The 27,871-nt window shown below is 35.4% G+C and overlaps 1 protein-coding gene across 1 annotated transcript in view; it reads left to right on the forward strand.

The window, feature by feature from the left end:
- Positions 1-26,171, forward strand: part of LOC150098279 (lachesin-like) — a 143,647-nt gene extending 117,476 nt beyond the window's left edge. Inside the window, exons 3-6 of the mRNA XM_090406295.1 lie at positions 5,020-5,230; positions 11,014-11,277; positions 18,831-19,130; positions 24,828-26,171. Of these exons, the coding sequence (XP_090262421.1) occupies positions 5,020-5,230; positions 11,014-11,277; positions 18,831-19,130; positions 24,828-25,039 (987 nt within the window). The 3' untranslated portion in view covers positions 25,040-26,171. The remainder of the gene's footprint in view (positions 1-5,019; positions 5,231-11,013; positions 11,278-18,830; positions 19,131-24,827) is intronic.
- Positions 26,172-27,871: the final 1,700 nt, after the last annotated feature.

The raw sequence follows: 27,871 nt of genomic DNA on the forward strand, positions 1-27,871 counted from the left end.
AGCACCATATTATACAGAGATCAAACTATTTCCCGGAACATATTAGAATTCAATTCATGCTGGCTCACTTAACGATGGTTTCCTGGGAACCAACTGGTCGTAAAAGCGGGTGTCTACTTTGTGTAATAGTAGACTATAAGTGCATTTCCGCACTTTAGGCTATAATACTAGGCGGGGTGTGTGTGGGGGGGATTCCAAAAGTAATGTATGCTACGCACAGCGCTCTTGGAATGTTCAGTAACTTTGAAGTCTCCTGTCGAGTCTAATTTTGTTCCTTTACTACGCTATATATACAATAGTGTATCATCGTAGTTGTATTTGTGATATTTTGCGCACAGAATAGATGAGCCTTTTACAAGTTTGTCGAAGCGTGTAAAATAGTAATCGACTTTTTGAAGTACGAAAATGCGAGCTGTTTGAATTCACTGCTAGTTACTACGTTTTTATGGCGAAGCAACCGTTGATGTGAGTACTGTGCTTCGTTGGACGCGAAGGACAAAACACAGCAATGGCAGAGCTGCCATGAACGACGATAAACCACGAAGTGTGTTTGTGTGTGTGTGTGTGTGGGGGGGGGGATCTCTGAAAAAGTTCGAGATTACTACCGAAATTGAACATTGGATTATTACAAGGTAAGAAATCCTTACGGAATTGCTGAATAAAAAATTCTACAATGAAGTTGCACAAGTTCTGATTCAACGATTCAGAAGTTGTGGAACATCCTTCCTAAAGCCTAGATTTGGTTCTATCGGACTGCTGGTTATTTTCTTAAGTTGAAAACACATCTCAAGGACATCCATTTTTAAAATGATGAAAAGATCAAAGCAGAGGTGAGTAAATTGTTCCTAAAATAACTTCAACACTTATATTACGATAGCTTCCAAAAAGTTATTACTCAGTGGAAAAATAGTTTATGAAAAGAAGTACAGACTTCAAAGTATGTCGTTTTTTTATTTCACTGCCATATCCTTTTGTGTGTATGGGGGGGGGGAGAGCTGTCCCAATGGAAGCATCGCTTTCAGAATGCCTTCGTATTTAGATTTCATGTAAAAGATATAAATTCAAAATTAAAAGTTTTAAGAAAATTTGAACGGCACTTTCATAATAAATTATTTCAAAGTCAATTTCAATTGAAACTGCATACCAAATTATTATTATGTATTAAATTAAATGATTTTGAGGCATAAATAAGATTATTTTAAGTATGCTGTGGGAAATTGAGGCCAGTTTCACTTTTGACGAACAACATAATCAGGTATATGATTATATTGTTCATCGTGTGTACGATATTTTACCACAAAAAGTCATTTTTCGTTCATTTCAAATCAATACGGAATTATGATTCAAAAATAAATAGACTAATGAAACAATGCTTTTGAATATAGTGGTAATTCTTAACTTAAAATCCATATGCCATTCACAAAAGATTTTTATTTTTCAAAACCTGCTTTTTAATACTAATACTTTTTTGGGACTACGCATCTGGTCTCTAGTCTAATGCTCATGATTTCAAATGCTCAGCAGCTGAAGGGGGAAAATAAACTCATAACAAGTTGATATAAGGAATACTGCAATCGTTGTAGAGTAATTGAATATAAGTCAAGCACGCTGAAATAAAATTTCTGGTGTGCCTAGTGAATGACAGATTAATTCAAGATTTTCTCAGAAAGGTTATTGTAGGTAAAACGGCCTGACTATATTGGAAATCAATCTAATCCATCAGCTATACGATAACAGGCTAATCTTTCAGCAGGATGAGTCGAATTTATAGATTTCTTTCTGACAACTTCTGTAGTAATTGAATTGACAAGAAAAAACCAAGTTGCCTGATAATTCAGAATATCATCTGCCAGAATACAAGGTCCTCCCTGCCAGAATTATATGAAATTGTAGTAGATGCATCAAAGTGTGCTATATTACAAATGGTTTTCTGACACTTTCTGTCTAATATTTTGTGCGGAACAGAATCATTCAGCTGTGTCTAGAGTCAATATTCCCCAATGTATAGTGAATATTGAACTGCTCTACGTCCTACCAGCACCGTTTATATCACTTAACTTCTTACTCCAGACATTAATTATTTATTGGTCGCTCATCATGTTGAACTTTCAACGTACTACCATATTTTATTTATTGCTTAATAAATTATTCTCGATCCCTTCGAGAGAGAGACCTTCAATAGTCTCCGCGAACCATTTTAAAGTTTTGCATTTCATTAATTCGAGAAACACGAAACTATTAATAGTACTTGAGGGATTTTTCTTCATGTATTTCCAACAGATCTGAATGGCTACTCCTGCCAGTAGCAGAAATGACACATCTGTACAGCTAGTCGTATATGCTAACAAAATACTTATATGGTATTTAAAAGGAAGAATATGCAATAAAATATTATTAAGGTCTTTCTTGAGCAAATTCTTGTTTTAATAAATAATACTGTCGTGTATTATATGTATTTATGCCTAATAAATGAATTTATCTATTGTGGTAGTTGCCGTTTACTAAAAACTCGACAAAGAGAGCAAAGCTGCTTCAAGAGAATCCTTTCATGAGAGTAATGGCGTGGCAGGTGAGTTACGTGTGGGAGAAATGTCGTTGATAAGTTTCCTGTTCCATCAAATTACACTGTTTAATTCAACGAAGTCACAAGCAACGTTTCTACAAAAACATTACGATATAAATGACTAGAAAATGAAAGAAACGTGGGATTTAAGGATATCTTACAGTTCTTTTCCCATCGTATGTGAAACCGTCATACTGATTTGAAAACTAAACATTTTTCTAACTAGACTGAATCCGTTCAAAGCTAAAAGAGATGATTCTGTTCTGCGAAGCCAGTAATTGATGAAAGAAGTGGTATTGCTACCACATGATCCTGCTCTTTGTGCGAATAGATTTTAAACCAGATTTAACTGCCTCTTATGAAGACTTCCATTAAACTTAACGTTTTAATTAAATTATTTATTAGCAGGTAATTCGTTCTAATATTTCATTCCTAAAGTAAATGGAACATTTCTAATTAAAGGCACGCATTGGTATGCATTTTCAGTAATCTCCAGAGTAATCGACTATAAATTTTTAAGAATTTTCCTAATTGTGGAAAAAGATATAAAATTACTAATTTTGGGTCCACAGAGTGCGACTTTTAATAACTTGTCATAACAAGATTTCCAGTACAGTGCAGGGAAGAAAGGAATAATTGGTGAAGGGGTGCTGCCATTAACTCGCGCAGAAAGGAACAAAACGTGATCAGTGAAAAGAAATGAAATTTAACGAGTAAAAATAGCATATTTTTGTAGGATGACACCCATCTGATAATTTCATGACAAAATAATTCTTGACCTTAAAGATGTAATCAAAAATGCCACGATATTCCTTGACTGTATTCCTAAACGACTCTCACTCTACGGCTAATATTTCCAAAGATTGATTTTGGAGTGCACAAATAGATTAACTTAAATAATTTAATTCAAATTTGTCCTCTGTGAACTCCTCCGTACAACCTATTATGATCAGCACGCAAGAGAACTATATTAACTGCATTCTGTATGTTGTCTGAATCCATACATGTGAACGAAGAATTTAAACAATTGGAAATGGATGTTGCGTATACAACACAGATGGTCATTTCTCTCCTCAGTGAGTAGTGTTATTATTGTTCAGACTGCACCGTATGACACACAGTACACATTCAATAAAATATTTATTAAAATTTGCTGGAATGTAGGCGATAAAAAGAAGAGAGAAAAGTATTAGTGCGTATACGTACTACTGCAGTTTTAAACTTATTTTGATAGTTTTGATAGTGATAATCAAGCAAATTATTCCTTGTAAGACAAAAGATTTTGTTAGACGTATGCAGTCCAATCAGGTATTGATTTTTGAGAGGGAGGAGGACTTTTATCAGGAAAATTCCATCTTAGGCATTCTGCTTCTCTTGGGGAAACTTTCTGAGAGGGAAAAGTTTAATGATTTAGTGGCTATGTACAATTGAAATCTAATCTGAGATGTGCTATTTCTTTTAAACCGCAGGAGAGCGTACAAGAATACCGTTTTAGGAAGAGAAGGAAGGAATGTTATTGGTTGCGTACTTTTTTTCTACAGAAGATTTAAAAAAAAAAGACAAAATGAAAATAAACAAGAAGAAAAAATATACACTTTAAAAAAAATACCGAAAAATTCATCCGAACTTACTGGATGGTTTCATGTTATTGAATTATTTCCTAACGTCGCAGACTAATTTTTGTGATGAAACGTAAAGTTTGTGTGTTCGTGTCTGCAAAATTTCATTAAAGTTTGAAATAATAATACAACAAATGAACTCTGGAGGGTTCGATATTTCAATATTTAGATAACCTACATAAATGGCCGATATAATGTGCTCTGTTTATGAGGTCTGTTTCAAGACCGTTTTTTCCTGTATACTCGTAATAATAATAATGTTAAATATAAGAATTCTTTTCCAGATGTGATGACAGCGGTATTTCATTATTTTCTCTGCCAGGTTATCACCTCAAAGTACTTCCCCCCCCCCCACTGTAATGGTCGCTATTAAATTACTTTTGCAAACTAAATCATCGGTTTCTGTAATCAGATTTCACATCTGTTGCATGTATCCACTGTTGCTGCTATTAATGGCTTCATTCTTTGTGTTTGTTCATCCTGCATTATTAAATTCATGTACAATAATAATCGTCCAATGGAGAATAAGTATTGTATTTTTTTTATTCCACTGCCATGGGAAAAAATTTAATTGGATTTAAGGAATATTTCATATCCATTTTCACGAACTTAAGGACTTTCCTTATAACTGACTTTTTCAGAATCTTTTATTTAGTTAGATTAAAACTTGTAAGCTTAGTAGATGCACATTTCATGTCTAATATTTAAGAAAGGTTTCAAACAGTTCTTTCTTCTAGTGATATAATAAAGGACTGTTTAAAGCTTTATGCACTTTTCATTTAATATGAAGTTCATAATATGGTTAATGCTGGATGTTTATATTTAATAACATCGCAGGTGACATCGCTTCGTCTGCATAACGGAACACTAACTAACGAAGACAACGTCCTACCTGGAGCAAAAGTCGAGATCATTCATTCAAAAGGCGACATGTGTTGCTCTCTGAGAATCCGGAACGTTACCCATGATGATGCCGATTCGTACGTCTGTTTATCCGAAAGCAGCGACAATGAAACACGCAGCATGGAAGTCCACCTTCATGTCCGCTGTGAGTACTTCCTGTGGATGTCATTATAAATAGTAAACTGTTTTGACTTTTATTTACAGAAATAAATACACACGAACGGAGTATTCAAAAATTAGATAAGAAGCAATATTTGAGTAAAATATTGTAATGAAAACAGCAAAAAGTAGAGTGGATCACTGCACGCAATATGGTAAAATAGGTGATTATAATAAGATATACTGGGGAACAAAAAAAGTGTGTTATCGAGTAAGTTATTAAGAATGTCATAGCATGCATGATGATCGTTACCGTAACGTATAACTGCGTTTTCGTGAAACAAAATGGTGGTCATGAAAATTATTTAATACAGTGAGCATGTGTTACTTTGTGTAATGTGAAAGGGTTACGAAGGGAGAGAGAGAGAAGTACGTGTGAGTGCTTTCACAGTGCGTAATATTGTCCAGTATTGACTGAGTCCAGGCAAATGATTATTTTAATAGCAATATCACTGCTGCTGCTGATTGATATCCACTTAAGACGATAGCTCACCATACAAAGTCAGAAAGGAGTTCTCGCATTACTAGCTTCACTAATGGTCTCATTTAAGTTATTTTCTTGCAACACAGAGCAACACATTTATTAGAAACAACGACGAAGGAAATGCTAAAAACACATGACCAGGCATTAGCGATATGTTTGTCGTTTGTGTGTTCTTAGGCATGGTTGTCTGTTTTGCAGAAAGAAATATTTTTTCTTCAGCAAAATACGTTTCTCCTACAATTATGTTTTTTCTGGATGAGGTAGAAAACAGCCTAAATTGAAAGGTCTTGATAATGCTTTTTGTTTTCTTAGCAGAAATGAAAATTTAATAGAATAGTCATTATAAGGACTAGCTTAAAGGGGAGAAGCAAGAATGCTTTTCATCTTCCCCGTTATCTGTAGAGGACAGTGTAGGGATAAGGTGTCATTGAGCTATTAAAGCTCTGATCGTGGCAGGAGGGTAACAGCAATAGCCGAGCCTCAGTTAGAACTTCATTGGCTACAGCATTGCCATCCATTACCCCCGAAGGGTCTAATTTTCCTTCCGCTCCGACCTGTGCTCTCAAAATTTAATAGAATTTTCAGTGTACTTCTTGAATACATCTTACCAAGTAAACGCATCTGTGTACATTCGAAAACAAAGACATCTTGAAGAATATACAGAATAAGAAAAATGTTAAGATTCGCAATAAAAGGTGATTAAAGGTAAAGAATTTTTTAAAAGAAACATTTGTCATTGGAAGCGCTGTAATCATTACTGCAGCGTGGAGTACTTTCTATTAAAGAAGGCTACGGTGATGAAACCGAGATCAATTTATAGGATTGGCATATGCTCGCGCATACTAGAGAGGGGTAGAGAGAGAGAGAGAGAGAGAGAGAGAGGGAGGGAGGGAGATGGAAGTCTGAATGAAGTCAGTGTTTTTTGTGTCAATAGTCATAAGCAAATAACATTTGAAGTGTAAATATCCTGCATTTAAGATGACAACTGATTTCCTATATGGCCGCCAAATAGGATAATGGATAAAGCTAATGGAGAGGGTGTTTTGTTTAGTGGAATTAGTCCAAACAATATGCCTATTAATTGGGGATTTGTTCTGTAAGTCTGCCTGCTTTAAGGAATTAAAAAATCTCACGAGTTTCCAGGAGGGGAGGGGGACTCTTCCACTTCTGTATGAAACTGCAAGATAATTCACATTCAGATGAAAAAAAAAAACTTATATGGTTTTTCGCATGTTAAAGAAGACTCTGCCAATAGAGATCACTAGCAAAAAACTAAAAAAAAAAAAATTCTTCTCTAATATATTGAGATAAACAAGATAATCACTTTATCTCAATTTCAAGTCGGTCGAATCCAACCGTTAGGCCACCTGTTCAGGACTTGAAGCCATCGATTAATCTTAAAATCGTTACTTGAAATAAGATTAATTGCAATAAATTTGAGAGGAATGGATCTTTGATGTAAACAAAAAAGAAAGACAAATGAGTAATGAGTTCTGTTTTGAGTAATGTTGTTCTGGTTTTCCCAATAAAACTGACGATCGCTAATAGTCACTCCAGGCCCCAATCGATCAGTTGCCAGAAGGGCTTTTAATGTTGCTACGTTATGCGATATCAAGTTATATGGGTGGAGAGTTTAATGTATGTGAAAATCCAGTGTTGTTGAATATTTTGAAGGAATTTTAGAAACTTTAGATGTTGTTTTCATCTGCAAATGGCTTTTAAAGAAAGAGTAGAAGACATTCAACACCACACTTTGGAAATATCAGAACAAAAATCTTTTCTAGCGAATACTAGATGTCAATGAGGCGGAAAGGGAAACCTTCACGACAGAAACGAAGTACCGTAGGAGTCGTCACCGAGACATTACAAGAGAAAAGAGATTTATGTGGGTAGAATCCGGAAAGAAATAACGAGTGTTAAGTAATACACAAAACAGAGTTCATCACTATGAAGAGAAAGACAGCGGACAAGGAAACGTTAGCAAGGAATCGCTAGAATGATTCTTTCATTATGGTTTTTGAATAACTAGCTATTGATAAACGAAAGTTATTTATTTAAATGTCAGGAGCGAAATTACCCTCTCCGAGGCCAAAATGAACCACCATTCGAGTATTACCGAATATCAATATTTCAACCGTCTATAATTCGCACGATGAGAATAGAGTAGTGCTGTGCTCTACTGTAATAATGGCAGAAATGTAGCTACAATGCAACATTACATTCGGATCTTCATCTTATTCAGTTCTTAACTGTATTACTTAAATTAATTTTCTCGTCATTGACAGCCCAAAAATTTCAGAGCAGCGAAAGATGCATAATCTTTGGAATACAACTTTCTTTTTTTTTAGATTAGGAAACCACACATGATTAAAGGAAAGTTTTCTACTTTCCACTCTTCTGCAGTTTAATGTTTTAGGGATAACTATACAGCTGTGCTGTTTTGAATGATTATTATTATTATTATTCAGATACGGAAAAAAATTGTCGTTCCTGAGTTTACCAATAGTCTCAAGTATTTAAACAAAACCGGCATGGTTGGTCGAGTGGTTAGCGTGTCCACTGCGCTACTAACAGGCTGTGGGTTCGAATGCCGCTGTGCGCATGGCTGTTTGTGATCGTCTTTAAGTGGAAGATGGATTTCTTCGCTCGGTGTAAGACCGCCGTCCCTCATACGGGAAGCTAGAAGTGGCTTAAAAATGTTCCATGTTTGGTCTGTAGAGTAGGGTTTGCGGACAAGGTAAAAAATAAATAAAAAATATATAAAATTATTAAAAATGAAAAAACATTCGTAGCTCAACCCACGGAACGAATGTGCTATAGGTTTGCAAATAGATATTCGTGGGTGGGAGCAACATAAAAAAAAACAAAATTTTAATTAAAGAAATAGTTCCTCTTAATTGGTAGGAATGTTGTTTCTCTCTAAAACAGAAAAAAGCGAAGTAAGTAGCCACTTCGAAACCTGTACTTACTTATATTGTCCGCGCGGTTAGCCTAGTGGCTTTGCGCTTCGCAACCATATGCCTGGGGAAGGAGTGTCCTAAGTTCGATTCCCGTCGGAGACGTGACGAGCTGAAGGATCTTCCTCAGCCTTAGCCAAGTTAGCCGGTCTTGTGCGTGGACAGTAGGGTTTTTTTAGTTTATCCTGGGGTTTTCATCCACAAACAGGCAAACTGATCCCGTGAGCACACACGAATACAGTCAGGAATACTTAAGACAATCCCTCCAGCCATAGGTCCGAATTGTCAGCTATGCCGGTTCCGGGCCCGGATTAAAATAGGAGGGGGGGGAGTGAGAGACGGTGCCGTACCTCCCCTTAAAAGGGGCTCACGTCCGTTGAATCACCATGCGAAATTAATGAATGACTTATAAAGTAGTTGATTTGTGATATTGTTAATGACCAGTAACGCAAAAATTAAGTGGGAATGAAGTTTATTTGGCCAAACTGTTAAGATTTTTGTTAAAATGGTTTAATGATCGGCTTAAAAATAAAAGTAAAACATGAAATAAAAATGCGTTTATTTATTATTTCTATTTATTAATTCGACAGGATTCTGTTAAGTTTTTATTTATACTGACTTTAAACATTCAAGTTAGATTTAAAAAAGCAAAAGTCGTATCGATTTGCCAAATGGAACCTCTGCGATTTAGGATGTAGAGCTGTTTGTAATACGACGGCAAACATCCGAGTATGATGCTGTAAGCAAGGTTGTTTCTTAAATAACCATTAACACAATTTCACTAAGACGTCTTGATCATAAAATAGCGAAATATAAATTTCTGAATTGAGAGATATCTGGGTGGTGGAATACTACCTCGTCACCTAACTTGACGGTGACTGAAAAATCACCTCTGATGTCCAGAGCAGCATCCCTAATTTATCTAATCCTCTCCGTACCCTCATAATAACTGATGCTATAGGTTTTCTGCTTTTCGTGGATGGAGCCTCCATATGCACACCGGCTTCATCCTCATCGCGCATTAGTACCATGGGTGAGCTAAGAGTTAGATAATCCGCAAACAATGCTCTAGAGACCAGGCATGGAACTTCAGACCACTTCAGATCTCCTAAAGTAGGGTGGTGGTTTCGCACGGGGTGATCTCCCAATTAAAAACATTCATGTCCATAGCCAAATTAACGCACGGCCTTTTAGCAAATTCAAGCAAATTATTTTCTTAATTTGCTTGTAATACTTCATACATTTACTGCTGAAGAAGTACATACAAAAGCATGTTTATTGACGACATCTTTCGGACGACAGGAAAATGAAAACACGACGACACATCCTTCTTTATTGACACAAACGAAACTGTTTTATAGCATGTTAGATTTGATGGATATTAAATAGTTAAAATAAATGTCGGAACCGAAAATGAAAATAAATAAAAAGAGAAATATGTTTATATATAATACTGACGTTATATTTCATGAAATTAATGCTGTTGTTGATAAAGCCATTCCAACACGAACACGACACGACACGACAGTTCCGAACCAAAACATCGATTTGGTTGTCGTAACACCAAAGGATATGTCCTCCAAAACGTTATGACTTGGAATTATTACGCAGCTTGTGTTTTATATTATCTTTACTAAGTTTAAGTATTATACGAATATTTTAGAGATAACTGAAGCTGAGTGATTGCTATATATGTTCAGATAATCATTATTTTATGAATATCGAAATTACATAAGAGATTTAATTTTTTTTATTAGTCAAAAGTTCATTCATAAAATGTTTTTATTGTTATTTAAAATTGGCACAAATAAATATGGCTAAATTGAGAATTTTTATACTTAAAGAGAGCCATTGATTTTTGTTTGTTTACCGACTATAGATTAATAATCACACAGCGCTGTAATGTCCATACGTTCTACGCATGTATGGTATGTGCGTTATTGTGAGAGTGGGTTTTAAAAATGTGCTGCGTCAAAATTTATTCAAATTAATTTAACCAATTTAATACTATTAGCAATAAAATTTGATAGCCGAATTCTTACTTGCTGGTATGATATATAGAACAGCTACGTTTACCTAATTCACAGTATTATGTAATTTGAAAATACGTCGATAACTGCATACTTTACTGAAACTTTGATGTTCGCCGATAAAAAAAGATGAAGTATCGTTTTGGCCTAAGTTATAAAGATAATGGTAAGGACTAAGGAAAACTAGAGGTAAGATATTTTTGGTACCAAATCTACACGAAGGCGAAGACAAATTTCTCTCATAATTCATGCTTTCTTCCGATATTGTAGTTATGGTGACATTTTTCATGATTTTCAGACCCGCCCGTAATCCTGAGTTGGAGACTATCGGCCTATGAGGTCATTACGTGTCAAGGAGGCAGAGTTGAGTTTTTCTGCAACGTCACTGGCAACCCTCCGCCAGTGGTGTCATGGAAGAGGAGAAGGGATATGGTTGTTGTTGTTCCCGGTGAGCATCTAGTAATTCAGAATGTGCAGCGGCAAGACCGAGGTACCTATTCTTGCGAAGCAAGCAACGATATTGACGGAACAGTAAGGACGGACATTAATCTAGTGGTAGAGTGTACGTACTGTTGGTAATTACTGATACTTCTTTGTTCCTTAAAAGCAGTGAAATTCTTAACTTTGCTACTTCTTCTATACTTAATGCGAAACGGTAAACCCAAGGGAACTTCAGTTTACTTTCTATGCTTTCATTTAATAATAAAAACATTTTCTGGGTTATATTTGTATTATTCACGAATACGACTTTAGATATTTATGCTGCGTTGCAAACAAAAATTCCACATTTAATGATACTGCGATCTAATATTCATTTTCACAAGAACTACACCGTGGAAATATCACGTTTCAATTTTTTTGCAGTCACGTAAAAAGCGAAAGTCGGTTTTTTTTTATTTAAAAAAGTACCCTTCATTATCAGTAAAGGCACCATTTACACAGAAAGACAATAGAATTAGAGTGGAAGGTGTGTATTCTTTCATGAATTATAGTTCATTAGTGATTCACCGCTCTCCGAACCAGGCCGACATTCTAGTAATAAAATATTTGTAAAGGTAAATGCATTCCCCCAACAGCAGTGGTTAAATCAAATACGTTGCATTAAGTTAAATGCAGTTACAGTGACTCTTTTGCAGTTTTTATAGAGATAATTTTTTAGTTTTTTAATATTTTTATTTATTTTATTTTGAATATTTTATGGGAATTTTTTAGTTAACTATAGTTGAATTATGAAATAAAATGCTAGTTTAAATACACCTGATTCTTTTATAAAATGTTTTGATTGTCTTAAATAATATCACGGACTTGATTATTATTTTTTAATTTTTTAAACATAGATATAAAATCTACGCTTTAGCTATATTTCAGAGAACTTCAGGCACCTCTTAGCGAGGTCTTCCTGTGGCACTAACGCATTTTTCACTCACTCTTTTAGGCATAAACTCCAGTAGTTTGTGGTAACATGAGTTATTCAGCATGGCTATGTCGTTCAGTAGTACACGCAGAAGTTCCTGTTTGTTTCTAAAGTGTTCTACTGGACTGAGATCGGGAATCCGGACAGAACACTTTTTTTTCCCAAACAATTTCGCATCGGCATCTGCAGTATGATGTGTGTTAACCTGGTGAAAAAGAAATGGATCTATATCGTCAAATTGCCGCTTTGTATGTAGTGTTGCATATTCTTCGGTACCTTTATTGTTGTAGTGCCCAGAAGGTCTACAACTCAAGGTCTGAGTCAAAGCCAGTAGAAACAGCTTCACACTCTTACTCATATCACCCCGACTACAATCACGAGCGCCCATCAGATAGGTATTTCATTTGCTGCAAATCATGGATTTCCAATGCTCTACAACTTTTGGTAATTTCACATAATATTTACAATGTTACTGTTCATTTACTAGTTGGTTGCACTTTTATCCTCTGGCCAATAGGTCGTAAGTTCGAATTCCACTCTGAGCATGTTATCTGCGAGCGTTGAAAATCTTCTTGGCTTGGTCTCTAGAACAGAGTTTCCCGATTATCTAATCATTAGACCACTCACCCATTAATGTACTTTGGAATACAACCATTAGTGATGATATTCGCATTAAAAACTTAAAAACTAATGAAGATTTCCGAAAAAAGAAAATTACATCTTTTACCTGTGACATGTCCAATATTTGTTAACATTATTTTCCATTGAGATCTGCCACTTCGAACAGATACGAAGTATTTCTTTCTGAATTGTGACTGTATTTTTGCTATTCCCCAATCATTGGAACACGTACCGTTTGACGTCAGTAACAACATGCTTTTGAAGTCACGTAATATGAAATTGCATTGAAGAAACAATTATAAAGGACTCGTAGGTTTTTCTCCGTCCTAAACGTTTAGGATTATATTGGGTTATTGCAAATGAAATGGCCGTTGCATGACTGTCAGATTTCTACTGGTTGCTGAAGAAAGCAAGTGCTGAGGTATATGCAAATTTTTATGTCATGTGACAGCGTCACATGTGGGTGATGCAATTGTAGTATTTGTTTCGTTCAACGAGCATTAAACATTGAATACTACCGACATCAAGTCAATCATGGAACCCAGTCAATTAAGACTGCTATATCTTTACGAGTTCAAATTGGGAAATTCTGCAGCGGCTGAAATAAAAAAACATCAATAAAGCATTTGGTGGAGGAACAACTAATGAGAGATCCACTCGCCGTTGGTTTGCAAAATTTCGCTCAGAAGATTTGAGGCTACAAAACGTCCTTCCTCCATTGATTCGAATGAATTAAAGGATTCAATTGAATCGGATCCACGACTATACGAGAGATCGCCCAGACACTAAATGTACACTTTTCAACTGTTTCACGGCACTTGGCAATAATAGGAAAAGTAAGGAAGCGCGACAAGTGGGTGCCTCACAAACTCACTGATGAAAACAAAGCACGCCGTTTGGAAGTGTGCTCTTCTCTCTTAAGAAGTAAAGAAGAGAGGTTCCTGCAACGAATTGTGACCGTGAATGAGAAGTGAATATCCTACGATAATTGTACATGTTCGTCGCAGTGGTTGGGAGTGAAAGACGCTCTAGAAAGGACTCCAAAGGCACCTCTGCATCCAATGAAGATGCTTGCGGTATGGTGGTCTTCTGCTGGTGTTATTCACTACTCATTCCTTCCACGAGGTGAGACGATAAATGCAGCTCGATATTGTACAGATATGCAGCAAATGCATGACAAATTGTGCCTTAAGCAACCAGCACTTGTGAATAGCATGGAGTCCTAATGCTTCAGGATAACTGCCGACCACATACGGAAGTGTCAACCTTACAGCAAATCAATAATTTGGGATACAAAATTGTGCCTCATTCTTCATACTCTCCTGACATTTCCCCAACAGATTACCATTTTTTCCGGCACTTGAGCATTTTTTGTCCAAGAAATGCTTTGCCAACGACGCATCAATTTATCGGGCAGCGAAGGACTTCATCACTTCCAGAGACACTGATTTTTACAAATGTGGTATAAATGACCTTGCCACACGTTGGAAACAATGCATTGATGCTGCTGGAGATTACTTTGATTAAACAGGTATTCTTCTTCTTCTTCTTTTTATTCTCTTCTTTTTCAATCGTCCTTAAAATCGGCCATTTCATTTGCAACAACCCACTATTCATACCGCACTCTGATACATGCATCGAGTTTTACGTAGAGGAAGAAGAAAAGGATTCAATGAAGAATGAGTACAAAAGTGCAGTTAATGTTTCATTTAGCTCAAGCTATCCTCATGTATCACATCAGGTTTCAATGTAGATGAACTCACTCCATATTTGATCACGATACTCTATCCTAGCATCACGAGATATGCGGTTGTCTCTAAGCTTTTATTGTTAATATTGTTTATGTGAAACGTTTCTAGGTAACAAATGAACGCGTACTGTTAGAACTTTCCTGGGTTGCCTTTCCTGCAAATCACACATAAATCAGGGACACCATGACTGCAAAATTAATTGTCTGTGAATCATATTCCCCCAACAGACTACGTAGCACGAGCAACTATACGAGCAGACTTATGTCATAACATGATGTAGTCTGCAAAAGAAAGATCGTTGTAGGTTTGATTCTAGTCATAAACTGGAAGAACTTATATAAAACTTTCTTCAGTCTATTAAGTTAGTCGATCTTTGGAGATGCAATATTATCTTCTAGTGTTTACTTTAACTATCCCGTATAGCAAGTACACTAAAGAACAAATACGTTTCTAATATGCACAGTGTAGTAGATTAGCCTAAACTAGAAGAGTTCTAAATATGTATCTCCAAATCACATATAGAAGAACAGCAGCAAAATTAAATATTACCACCATGCAGATAAACAAAAGTCAAACTGTGTTTCCTGTATAAGCAGTTTTCTTTTAGCAAGTATCAACATTGCATCAAAACGGGCAGATTTCAAAATGCAGAAATTTCTACGAGCCAACCAATATGAAGACGGCTAATATGCACCATGCAATGTAAGGAAACTATGTTCGATACGAATCGGCTTCTTATGTATCCTGTTTTTCAATTATATGCAAATGAATGTTAATGTCACAAAGTACAGTAAGTAGCCTGCGTATTAAAGGAAATTTGGTTTGGTCAGATTTGAAATCTTGATCGAAGAAACCAAAGTTATGAGACCAGCTTAGTAGGTATTGTAATTGGACTGGTTCTGATTAATGAAAATTCCTGCCACCTCAGTATCGTTTTATTATTTTTATTTGTAAATCTAGGTTGTAAAACCTAGAGTACATTGAAACTGTGGTGGGCTAATAGTTTCTTACTTTTCAGAAATATCTTTAAAATTTATTTTTATATAGTTCGAAGCGCCTTTCTCTGGAGACTAAACATGGAACGTTTTGAAGCCACTTCAGGGCTCTAATAAGCAGGGCGGTGGTCTAACACACCGAACGATAATATTCGTCTACCACCTAAAACGTCTTTAGTCATTCACAATTTAGTCAAACATCCATGCCTGCGGAGGGATTAGAACCCACGGCTTGTGTGGAGAGTAGGTAGGCAGGAACTTTCACCAACCAGACCGATAAATGAAACCACCTGACTAATTTTCATATGAAAAGTCTTTTATAAAGTTTCTCCGCTTTTTTAAACTGTTTCAAACCTAGGATTTTCAAACAGAAATTCAATTTTGCATTATTCTCGCGACCGCGCTACTAGCTGTAGGTCATTGATCGTATGTTACGCTTTCGCGCAGGCCTACATATTTTACCGCGTAAGCTTCCGTAACCGATAATCCTGCGGAATAGGTTTGTTGCTCCTTATTCCCGTTAGTATCCCATGTCTGTCGAAGCGTGTGTTCACGAGACCGGTTTGCCTGCTTTGCAAAAATCCCAGGATAAACTGGGGAAAAATCCTGCTGCTCACGCCCCAGACCTGCTAACTTGGCTCAGGAAGATCCTTGAGCTCCTCAAGTCTCTAACGGGAATCGAACCTAGAACACTCCTTCCCCAGGCATATGGTTGCGAAGCGCACATCCACTAGGCTAACCGCGCGGACAGGTCAGTGATACAAACTTTTATTCATATCGATTAATAAAACTACTTCCACCATTAGTTATTGCAGAACGTGAATGAAGCGCTAACTCCAAAAGCCTTTATGTTGGATTAGGAGTTGATTAGAGAGAAAAACAGCACCAGCCGAAAGCTGTGCTATTTTTCAGATTATTGTCAGCCAGTGTAGATAACAACACGTACTTCCGATAAGCGGCAGCAATTTGATATTCAACAATTCACTCACGAGCAGCAAACAGTCGGAAGGATTCGTTCGCAACGAATTATTCTCTTTATGTAGAGTATGAATGCCACGTAACATTAATTAATTCATTCCATTAATTTGCTTTGTGTGGACAGGAATTTCTCGCCAACAGTGGGACGACTGTTGTTCTGCAATCCCCTTACTCCACAGATCTGGTACCCGCGACCTCATTTTCAAAGTCTAGAATTCGGGAAATATTTTCAAACGATGGGCTGACGACAGTGCAAAGGAAGTATTTCGACGAGAACATCATGAAATAGCATAAAGGGCAACTGTCTCATATCAGCAAAAAATTAAAAGTAATTCAGATGTTAGATTCTCTTAGCAACAGTTTTGCGTAAGTGCGTGTTTTCTTGGCTACTATATAAATAAATATTATTGTACGAATAGTAACATCAAAGTTTAATATTCGACTAGAACACGTATTCTGTAGTGATTTTGCTAAAGAAAGTGTACACGACCTAAAAGAAAAATCTAAAAAACGTTGCAGGTGGTGTTATTCTCATCGCTTCGCTATAACTGAACGAAGATCTTTGAAATGATCATCAAGCGATATAAAATATCTGATGATCACAAATGGAATCGGTTTGGGGATATGGACACTTGTGGTAATGGTGTTTTAGAAATCATATGTAGATGGGTTTCAACGGTTTGTCTAGTAAGCCATGCTTGCATAATAAAAATACGAAACATGAAATGCTTTCCATTATAAGTTCAGAATGTAGTATTAGAAAACAAACTAAATTCACGTGCAAATATTGCAATATATGAACAATATAGCATGGTGATGTATTTCATTTATTCGGCTGTTAAATCTATAAATTATTTATAGATTTAATAATTGTATAAAGGAAAATATTCCTTGGTTCTCAGATCAAGTACAAGACATTTTAGAAAACTTCATCCTAAAATTTGAGTAATTCACGTATTACAGTAATTGACTTAATGAAAAAGTACTTTACATGTTTCAAATATTAAACAAAATGTAAACAGAAAGTTTTAAAGCAACTTTCATAAAATGAGTAAGAAGGCAAATTAAGTTGCACGTCGCAAATTCTATTATGCAAATTATGGATACTGTTCAGGTATTATTATGCAAACGAATATTAGTTTTGTTAACTGTGTATCCGAACAGCCCATACTACCGTTCAACAGACTTTTCGATATCGTGAGAAATGTAAAGCGATTTTGCAACCGAAAATGTGAAATGTGAAATGGTCAAAATTCTGGCTGTAAAGCCAGAACTTTGACCATTTCACATCACTTGTCTTATCCTTTTGAAAACACGTAATATAAACCTGTATAAATATGCCAACAGACTGATTGCTTCAATATAGTGTCATTTGGGTTCAGAAAGAATGTACATAAATTGCAGTTTTTAAAGAGTCTAAACGTAGATTTAAATTTAAACTTTGTGTTCAAGGATATAAAAACAACTCGGAAAACATGAATGTATATACTTCCTTCCCTAGTTTTTTTAAATACATTCTTCTTTTGCTATAATCACTTTGCCCTTAGTTCTAATGCTGGCAATGGTGTGATCTGGAATTCCACCCGTCTACATACTTATTAACATTTCTCTATCTTCCCTTATCGCTTATGGTCGAAGCCCAAATAGCCAGTTTAAGTGCAGCAACTATAGGCTCTTTTAGCGTATTGATTAGCCTTTAATAAAAAAATCATATTGACTTTATCGTGAAGGGATTCTTGGCGAAATTACAAACACGCCACCGACACTTACGTAAGTCACAATCTGGATTAAGTGAAGCTTACTCTCAGAAATGAGATTTTTTTTAGAGATATTTGAGTTTCCAACTAACATCTGACAGAATAGACGAATCCACGAATTGAGGATGGCGCATTCTGGTCAGTGAAATTCAAAGGATCACTACAAGAAAAATTCTGGGGTTATGTTTTTCAATTGGTGAGATATCGAGACAACTTCTTCCGAAGATACTTCCTGTTTTACAGGTTACTTTTCTAAAATTCTTTCAGAATTTCAAAGGGCGAAGATTTGTCTACGTTACGCATACGTTGGTATGGATGATTTTACTTCTTACGCAAATATAAAGTTATTTTCTTTCTTACATTAATTGTCGGCGCTAAGTTGGATGACCTTACGCGGATACTTCTCCTCTCTCAGTATGCGGTCTCTTCTTGAAAAATATTGGACCTTGGAGAAATTATATCTTATAACACGAAAACAAAACTACGCGATATATCCTATGTATGGATATTTGATATGTATGGAATTTTTTTTTTTTTTTTGCCAGCTACGCTAAATCGGTATCTATCTTTTCTCTCATGCCTGTTTTTCTCGCTTACAGTTCCGCCGGTGATCACAGTGCCAAAGAACGAGGTGAAAGGAACGCCAGATGACTGTATACTTGAGTGCCTCATTGAGGCCATTCCTGTAGCCTCAGTAATATGGTACAAAGACGACGTCGCTTTGATGGGGAGTCCCTTGTACAACATCACTTCAGAGCAACAAGAAAACTGCACCACCCTCTCCGTGTTACGTGTCCTGCCTCTTAATAACGGAACTGCCAATGACAGCACGTTCGGAAACTACACCTGCCAAGCAGAGAATAAGCATGGCCAGTCCAGTGTCATGTTGCGACTGGTTGGTACGTCTTGTCTTTAATTCTTCCTAATGAGTTTAAATATCTATTTAAACTAATCAAATTACAATAATATAGCATGTACTAAAGATAGCAGCATACGAATTTAATGAAATTTTGTGTGTACATATTCTGATTATGCTAATTCTCGGCGAAGCTCAAGTGCCTCAGCACAGACAAACTTATTGTAATTGTTGTGGAACCGCTGTTATCCAGAATAGCCTGTGCTATCTAAATGTGTTACAAGAGGCATTTTTAAACCAAACAATAATTTCAAATTACACAGATCAGTTTAAAGTAGCATGAGCTAGGGGAAGAAGTATACGAACCTTTTGGTCTTTTTTTTTTTTTTCATACTTGTTTAAATAAATACCAACTGGAAAGTGTTTTTTTTTTGATAACTTGATATTTCGAGTCTCATATCATAAAACCAAAGTAAATATACAAATTAACAAAATAAGTATAATTTTTTTAAGTAATAAATATTAATATCATATTTCTTAGAAGAGTTAAACGTTCAGTTTATTTAAGGTTAATCATTAATATTTGTTTTTTTAATATACCTTCAATTTGTAAATGGAAAAAGTAGAACTCATCGTTATGTTTACTTCTGAAAAAAAAACCGTTATGGGAAAAATGAAATTATTCTTTTTTTTAATAATTTTTGCTGCTTTTACTTTTTTTTTTTAATATTGTGAATAATCTTCATTGTTCACGATAGCCTTTATTGTGAACAATGAAGTTCTGATGGAGAATTTACGTTCTGCTCGAGAACTGTTTGGAGCGATTTACAAGTTTTAACAAAAAAGTCCATCCGTCATACGCACGAGCAAATTATCTCATAAAGTTAATTACTATCAGTCAATTTATATAACAATTATTTTCTTTCTGGTATAGCAGAGTAAGTATGGAACATGTTCGTTTAATAGAAAAGCGTACATGCTGAATCCCAACTAAGATTCAAGGAATATTTTATAAATATTTTAAGCTGAAGGAAATTATTTAACAAATAAATCATTCAGTATCATATGGTAGTGATCAAAGAGCAGATACAGAAGACTAGGAAGAAAATTAATAGCTTCATCATAGTAAAATCAAGTTAAGGAAAGTAAGTTACCTGTCTGTGTCAGGCTATTAAACGATCAGAACGTCGGATAAAACAAAAGCCTAATGTTCCTTTATCAAACCTCCTCTGTGTTCAATTTTGGTAAGGCTTATGAACGAGATATTTTCATTTACTGCCATTATCCTGAATCAGATTATTACTAAACCATGATTTAATTCATGATTCCATTAAGAAATGCTTAAAGCTATGGCTGAAAGCTGCCTACAACTAGCTAAGCACGGATAATACTCTGAGGAGGAAGAAAGAAAGAAAGAACCAGATGGATTATTATTATCTTATTGCGTCCACTGTTTTCATGCCAGTTCCGCCCACGAAAGGTTGTAAACCTATCGTACATTAGAAGTGCATGGCGAAAGGATGTACTACTCCGAAAACCCTGGTAAAGTTTTTCGTCCAAACAGTAACTTCAAACCTCCAGTAAGCAGAGTGGTGGTCTCACGCTGGCATTCTCCCACCTAAATTTTGCTGGAGATTAACTTAGGATTATAACATGAAAAATAAGGCCAATGCGACCGATATATTATGCCTGTTATTAGCCTATGTGTTTTTCTGTTTCGCGCAATTAAAAAAATACAATTTTCGGGAGAACAAATTTTTTCGTGTACATATGAGACAGGCTACTCGCTTTTAGTTGAAAATTCCTTATGGAGGTTCCTCGCCAGACGGAATTTGAAATCAGGTCTTTTCAATCAAAGGGCTTATGTCGCAGATGACTTATGTTTTTTCTTTTCTAACAAAGCAACTTTTTCTAAGTGTATACACTCGAATTCCAGAGAATTCCAAGATTACAGAATACTTAATCTTGCTCTAAGTAGGTAGCATTTTCAGCTACTTAAAACTCTACATGCAGAACAGGTGTTGTTCGACCGAAGTTTTTTTCTTTATATACAAGAAGCAAATCCATTACAGTACGACGATGTTCATTGGGATATGCGAGGTTTCATTGCTAGTTACCAAATTTTCTCAGTGGCGCACATGAATGGCGGCATCGCATTTATCTATACCAATTTTGAAATAGGTAGACTAAAAGCATAATGAAAGTTTGTAATAGTCACTTGACCCCCCCCCCCCCCACACACAGAGAATATACATTTTGTCTTATAAGATGAATCACTGCTTTTGAGAAGGAAATTGGATAAACAACATTAACCAATGCAGATCTGGTTCAAGTTAAATGATCTTCATGCGGTGGATAACGATCACAAACTATTTCGGCAGTTTTGATATCGGAAAGCACAACGTTTTCGATCTTCATCTAATATCGGGAATGTTTCGTGAATTATCGGTTTTATCACCGAACCTAATAGGACGGTGCTAGTGACACCAGTGTACGCAGCTGCTACGAGATTCGACTATCTGCTTCGTCGTCATCATAAAGTCACGATATCGACAGCTATTTGTGATTACCGATTCCAGGAAACCAAAAGACGTAGAGCGCTATGAAATTCTGCATCAAAGACGTTTCTGACTATGATTAAAGTTTTCTTTTTTTTTCCAAAAAAAAACAGTATTGCAAGCTTCACTTATAATCTAGAGAACTAGATTTTTTTTTCAATTCTTCGATATTGCATCACATAGTTAATATATAGTTAATCGATATTGCATCATATAGTTAATTATTGTTATAATTATTTATGTTCGTAACGTATTCTTCTAGCATATTTACAGTTATGTAATAATACTGAATGAGGAACAAGTGTTTTTCTCAATGAATTGAATGCACTCGAAGAATTCCAATTTGAAAAATATTTACTTTGCTGTTCAGTAATAAAAAGATAATCGCCAAAACAGTCAAATTGAGTAGAACAAATATCGTTTTGAGTAAATTATATCCATTAGAACTCAAACAACTGTAGAAATGAATTAGTGTAGTACCTACTATAAGACTGAAATAAATTTTTGTTCGACAGATTTTTTTGGAAGCGGTAACCGAAGGATGGATTCTTATTTTTATTCGAAGTTTAATTGCCAGATTCCGAACTCATTTATTAAATTTGTCGGGAGGGGCAAGAAAGAATTGAAAGCTTGTCGTTCCGAGCACAAAACATGGCGTTATAATTACAGAAACGGAATGTGAAATGCTAATGACACGAGCATAATCTTTCGGAAGAAACTACCCGAAATTCCTGGTAGAAAATTAATTCCTAATTCAGATTTCCACAATGATACAAAGATCGATGTTTTTTATTAAAGAAAAATATCTTACTGTTATTTATTAGTAAATTCTTTTTTTAGGCTGAAATAATCTACTGCTGTTACGTAGGTGGTAGAGGAAAAGAAGCAAATGAAAGCTTTTAGTCTGAAGTAGACACTTATTGTGATTAAATCGTTAACTCTGGAGCACCTAAGCGTATTTTGACTGATGCGTGCTTCATAATTAGAATTTAGTTTGCATTGAAATATAAAAGAAAGATAAATGTCTGTTTCACTTTACTCTTAAATCAGAGCACATCCCACTATAAGAAATATATCTAGAACTTTATTCCCATCAAGTATATCCAGTGTAACAAAATTGAATTTATTAGTACAGTTACGAAGTCCAGTAAGTTGAACTGTCTTTAATTTATCATTCAAATGGTTTATTTAGACGATGCCAGACATTGATCTGTGACATTCGCATTCACGTAGCATTACAATCCTTTCTTCACATAAAGGGCTTTTAAATTCAAAATTTCAAGAATTATTTATGTTCAGTTTAACTTGCAACCCTTTATGAAGTTTGTAAAGAGTCAAATTTAAAGTTCTGGAGTACATTAGAAAGTGATGCGAAGGGAGATTTACACATTATAAAGGCCTTCACATCCATAAGTAACTAAGTGGATAAACTACACTCTCTAATTTTATCCTTTACGGTGACGACAAGCAGTTTTGTACATAAGTATATCCACATTTGTTCTTATAATGCCAATTATGCTTTGATGAAGACATACAGACGACAATAATTATGTGGTTTTTACGATCAGGTACAGAAGATACCAAGGAAGGTCAGTATTGCTCGCGAAGAGATTTCTATTAATTATGCGAATCTTTGGTTTGAAGAAAGGATATCAGAAAAGTCAACGTGTCTGCCAGTAGCTATGAACTAGTTATTATACAAGATTTAAACTTGTGAGCAAATTCTGTTATGTTTATAGCAATGCTATGAACATCTCAGCAGGCAGTGTGTTCACATTTTTCAAGATGTCTGAATATGCAGCTGCTTGATAGGATCGGAGAGGACCAGATTCAATGCTCATTTGCTTTCGTTGGTCTGATCATCTGTAAGACCTCTCACCGGATTGGAAAAGTCCACTGGTATTAATATTTTTAGACTACACAAAAGTACTGTAGATCGAATGTGAGCCTTGACACAAAAATCCGTCTGTAAAGTAGTACCGTCTGGTAGGATACAGTAGCAGGTGATTTCCTTCGTTTTAGATATTGTAACGTTTTCGTAAATAAAATACAACAGAGCGAGGGCAATTCCCACTTTGTTACATAAGAATGCAGATCCACCATTAGGGTTTTCAGACGTTGGAAGAAAGTTGGCATAAGTACTGGTTACAATTAGTTTGAAGGGGGTTATATTCATTAATTCTTAAGTAAACATACTTTATTATAAGAATTGGAGTGATTATGCATATTTGTATATTCACAAAGTGCTGATAGCGATTCCTCTGTCACTACTTCCATTGCCTTTCTTTTATATAATTCTCAACAAAGAAATCTACTTTCTTTCGTGGTTCATCTGAATATTCGTGTGTATAGAAATCTTATTTTATACTCAATAGAATATGGATTCAGTTCGATTCAACTTTTCTGAAAATGCCGTGTTTCCTATGTTATATGCGATTATCGCTGTTTATTAACAGTGTTGAAGGATTAGAGGTTAATATTATTACACTACATGCATTAAAAAGTAATATTTTATCTTTTTAACAGAATTTGAGAAAAATCACACAAAATAGTTATTTTAAAAATTGTTTTCAGAAAGTTTTTCGGTATTGTTGCACCGGCATAGCATCATGGAAAGAAAACGGTTGCTAGATAAATTTGTGAAAGTCAATCTAATGAGATTATCGTAGTCTAGCGCAACATACATATGAAACAGTTTCAGTCTCATAACTGAAAAAAAAAAAAAAGAAAACGTAAACATGATTTAAGACAAATGTATATTTCAACTCCGTTTGGATGGGATAATTTTGGACTTGCACTTCGCAAAACGAGAAGATACAAGAGGCTTTTAAAATATGCAAAAGCATTCGTAAATTTAACACACACACACACAGAGGCAAAGTGAGATAGTTTATAGCTGCAGGCAGAAATTACAAAGAGTCAATCAAAACAAAATGCCATTTTCAAGTCGAGTTCTGTTTTATCACACAACGAAGATTTATTAGCCATAAATGTTGTTAAGTACCATTTTGTTTTATTTCTTTAAAAATGAAATTGCATGTCCTTCATATATCTGTTAATGTAACCAGAGAAGAAAGCAAAATGTTTTTTTTATTTAACTTATAATTGAGAAGGCTAAGAATAGCCACCCATTTTTGAATGTTCTTGTATTAACACTCGCAATGATTTATTTCCTTTTATAGCTGCTGACAACCTCCTATACAGCAACGGGGTGCATGGAGACGATCCGCACTCAGAGAGAAGATTTAACGTTTCTGGATTTATCGTGGGGATGCTGCCACCCCTCCTTATCTCTTTCTATATAATCGTGAAGCTGGGCTACAGGTCTCGCTACGCCGAGGAGAGAGCTGAGGAAGTTGGGATGAGGGAAGAGCCTTTCTTTGTCAGCAACTGAACGTGTTAGCTTAGATGGAGCGGAAATTACTCGTCTGTGGTGAAAATGTTCGCAAGTGTGCGGTGTTTAAGCAACAACGCTGTGCCTTACAGGAAATGACCACCGCTATTGATAGAAGTCCATCTCGGACTTTGGAGATGAATAGGGCAGTTAGTTGTTGCACCGTTTCCTGCATTCAGAAACAGGCACTGCTTGGAGTGATATTAACCCACAAGTGCCACTGAATGGGAGGTTCGTAACCCTTGTTGTAAAAAAGAACGTATACTAGTGCCATTATTTACGGTGCACCCACACATAGGACAACAGCTTTCAACACTTGGAATGTTTTATTTATGCTGTTGATTACTGAATTAAGAGTACTGTAAGAAGCACGGAGTTCAGTACGGTGACATTAGGGATTAATTTCGATTAATTACTTTATGTAACCCTTTGAACATTGAACATTTAAACTCGAATCAGACGTACCTCTCTTGAGCCTTGAGGTCGTGTAGTTAACATTCAATGATTCAGCGAGTTAAAATTCCTGTTATCTCCTCATAGGGATAGATGTAGCGTTTGGGTTTATGGTGTAAATGCACAAATGTTACGGCGGAGATTGGCAAACAATCATTAGGTTGTTAGTATAATATAATAGGTTTCATTAATATGACTTCAAGTTTTAGTTTGTATCATAATTCAAAATGTACAGATAAGTTTTGTTGAATTAGCCAACGCAAACACCTAACTAAATTGTTTTTCCCACTGACATTTTGTGAGAGAGACGATTTCTCTACCTCCCATCACGATTCTTGTGGACACACCGCTGGTTTCGTACTACTCATAATTCCAGCAATCTCATTATGATTCGAAATTAATAATTTATCGACTTCCTTATTCCACCAGAAGTTCAAAGAGATAGTTTTGTTTTTATGATAAATGGCCGTAGTTCATCTTCATTTAAACCTAAACGAGCATTTTGAACAAGGGTTCTTACCCACTGATAGCCTAGTGTATGCTGTCTCTTCAATATTGATCAGTATTTGTCTTCGTAAAAAGGCTTTGACTAAAAGCTGATTTTTAATTTAAAATGGACAGTGTAGAACTATCTGAAAAGGCGTGTTTAGCCCGTAACAGATGTTTTATCTCATTACATTAAAACAAACATTTTCATAACAGCCCGAAACACGTTTCGACTACTTTTAGATTCGGTGAGTGTAGCATGATTTCTTTCGTTTTTCTTTGGCAATTTTGTCGCTAACATCACTATTCATAAGAAATGTTAGAATATGGTCGTTACAATGTGAGAGGAATGAATTCTGCTGAAACTGAATGGACTTCGGCACACATGCTTGAAACTTCGAGATTATATATAAATCATAAAAAGTTAGATTATAACGAACAATATATTGTCTAATTACAGAAACCTTACATATGTCTCCCGCCTGATAACGTGCTAATGCGTACGTTGCTTTCTAAAATAAAACAGCCGATGCTCCTCTGAGCACTTGAATCTCGAAGTAACCCTCTGAAGTATATTGAATGCAAGAACTGTTCATAATTCTGGTTTTATTTATTTTTTGTTTCTTTGAAAAATATTTAATAATATTATTAACCGTATTTTTATGGGTTAAAAGATTAAATATATGCTTAAAATTTCATTGCTGAATACGAGAAGTTTACATATCAAATATAGATATAATCAATGGTCTTATTCGACCTTCCTTCTCATATCACAGGAATGATGTGATCTACATGATGACATCAATGACACTTTGACTGTTCCTATTGTTCCTTGCATCATTGATCGTTTAAAGCAAGCGCTGAGAATCGATTGCATTCATTTGTCGACACCTGAATGTTGGTCAGAGTATTAGTTTCGGGTATCCCCATTCATTTTAGCTGCTCAGCGCATGTATTCGGACAACACCGCGAACATTTTTAGAAAGGCATTTAGGTTCATAAAGTAACTGTCGAAACTTTTATAAAAATTATGAATCAAAGAAAAACAAACGCTTACAGAACTATTAACGAATCCATCTTCTAATGGTTCCTGCTTTCTAACAAGAACCGATTAAACTGCTGTTGAAATCGTGTTCAGTGAATCACCGAAAAATACTTAAGTTTCTACTTTCCTCTAAGTACCTGCATAATTTCAAACTGCTCAATTGCTAGCTGCATTATTTTTTGTGCTTTTGGCCAAAACGAGCAGAATGTTTCTAATGCGTAAAAACTTTATCTTATAACGATTTATAAACATATTATATACATATTCTCCTAATTACGATCTTAAAGAAACACAAATGAAGACATATTTTCTAGTATTGTATCTTTCATAGATGGAAATGAATACTCCGAACAAATTATGAGAAAAAATGCTGACACTGAAACTCCGTGGTTCTTCCGCTCTTTTAATTAAATAAATATATGAATCCTTCCTTAATATTACTTTGCATGAGCAGCTTTCTTGATAATAAATTGAAATGTAAACATATTTTGTTTACATTTCACAGTCAGATATATAGATTGGCTCTCAGGGAGGATACCAACGTGTCCAGACCTTTACAATCAGATGTTCCTTTTCTGTAATATTTAATATAGAAGATTTATATGTTGTTATTTCTAGAAAATAAGATCAAAAACTAGGATTGGTGATTACAGTTTCCATATAACTAGAAGATTCTTGTTTCGAATATCTTTAATCTGCTAGTTCTAATCCAAGATTATGCTATAATGTAACTAACTGCATCGTTCTTTAAGCCGCTTATGACATGGGTCATTTTTCTATCCTCTTACTGCTACTGAATGGACCATTTGCAAAAGTACCCCTCCACTCACTGATACACACTCGTTCCT

This window comes from Typopeltis vanoorti, chromosome 16, assembly GCF_054136105.1.
Source record: "Typopeltis vanoorti isolate ZY-2024b chromosome 16, IOZ_Tvanoo_1.0, whole genome shotgun sequence".
Classification (NCBI taxonomy): domain Eukaryota; kingdom Metazoa; phylum Arthropoda; class Arachnida; order Uropygi; family Thelyphonidae; genus Typopeltis; species Typopeltis vanoorti.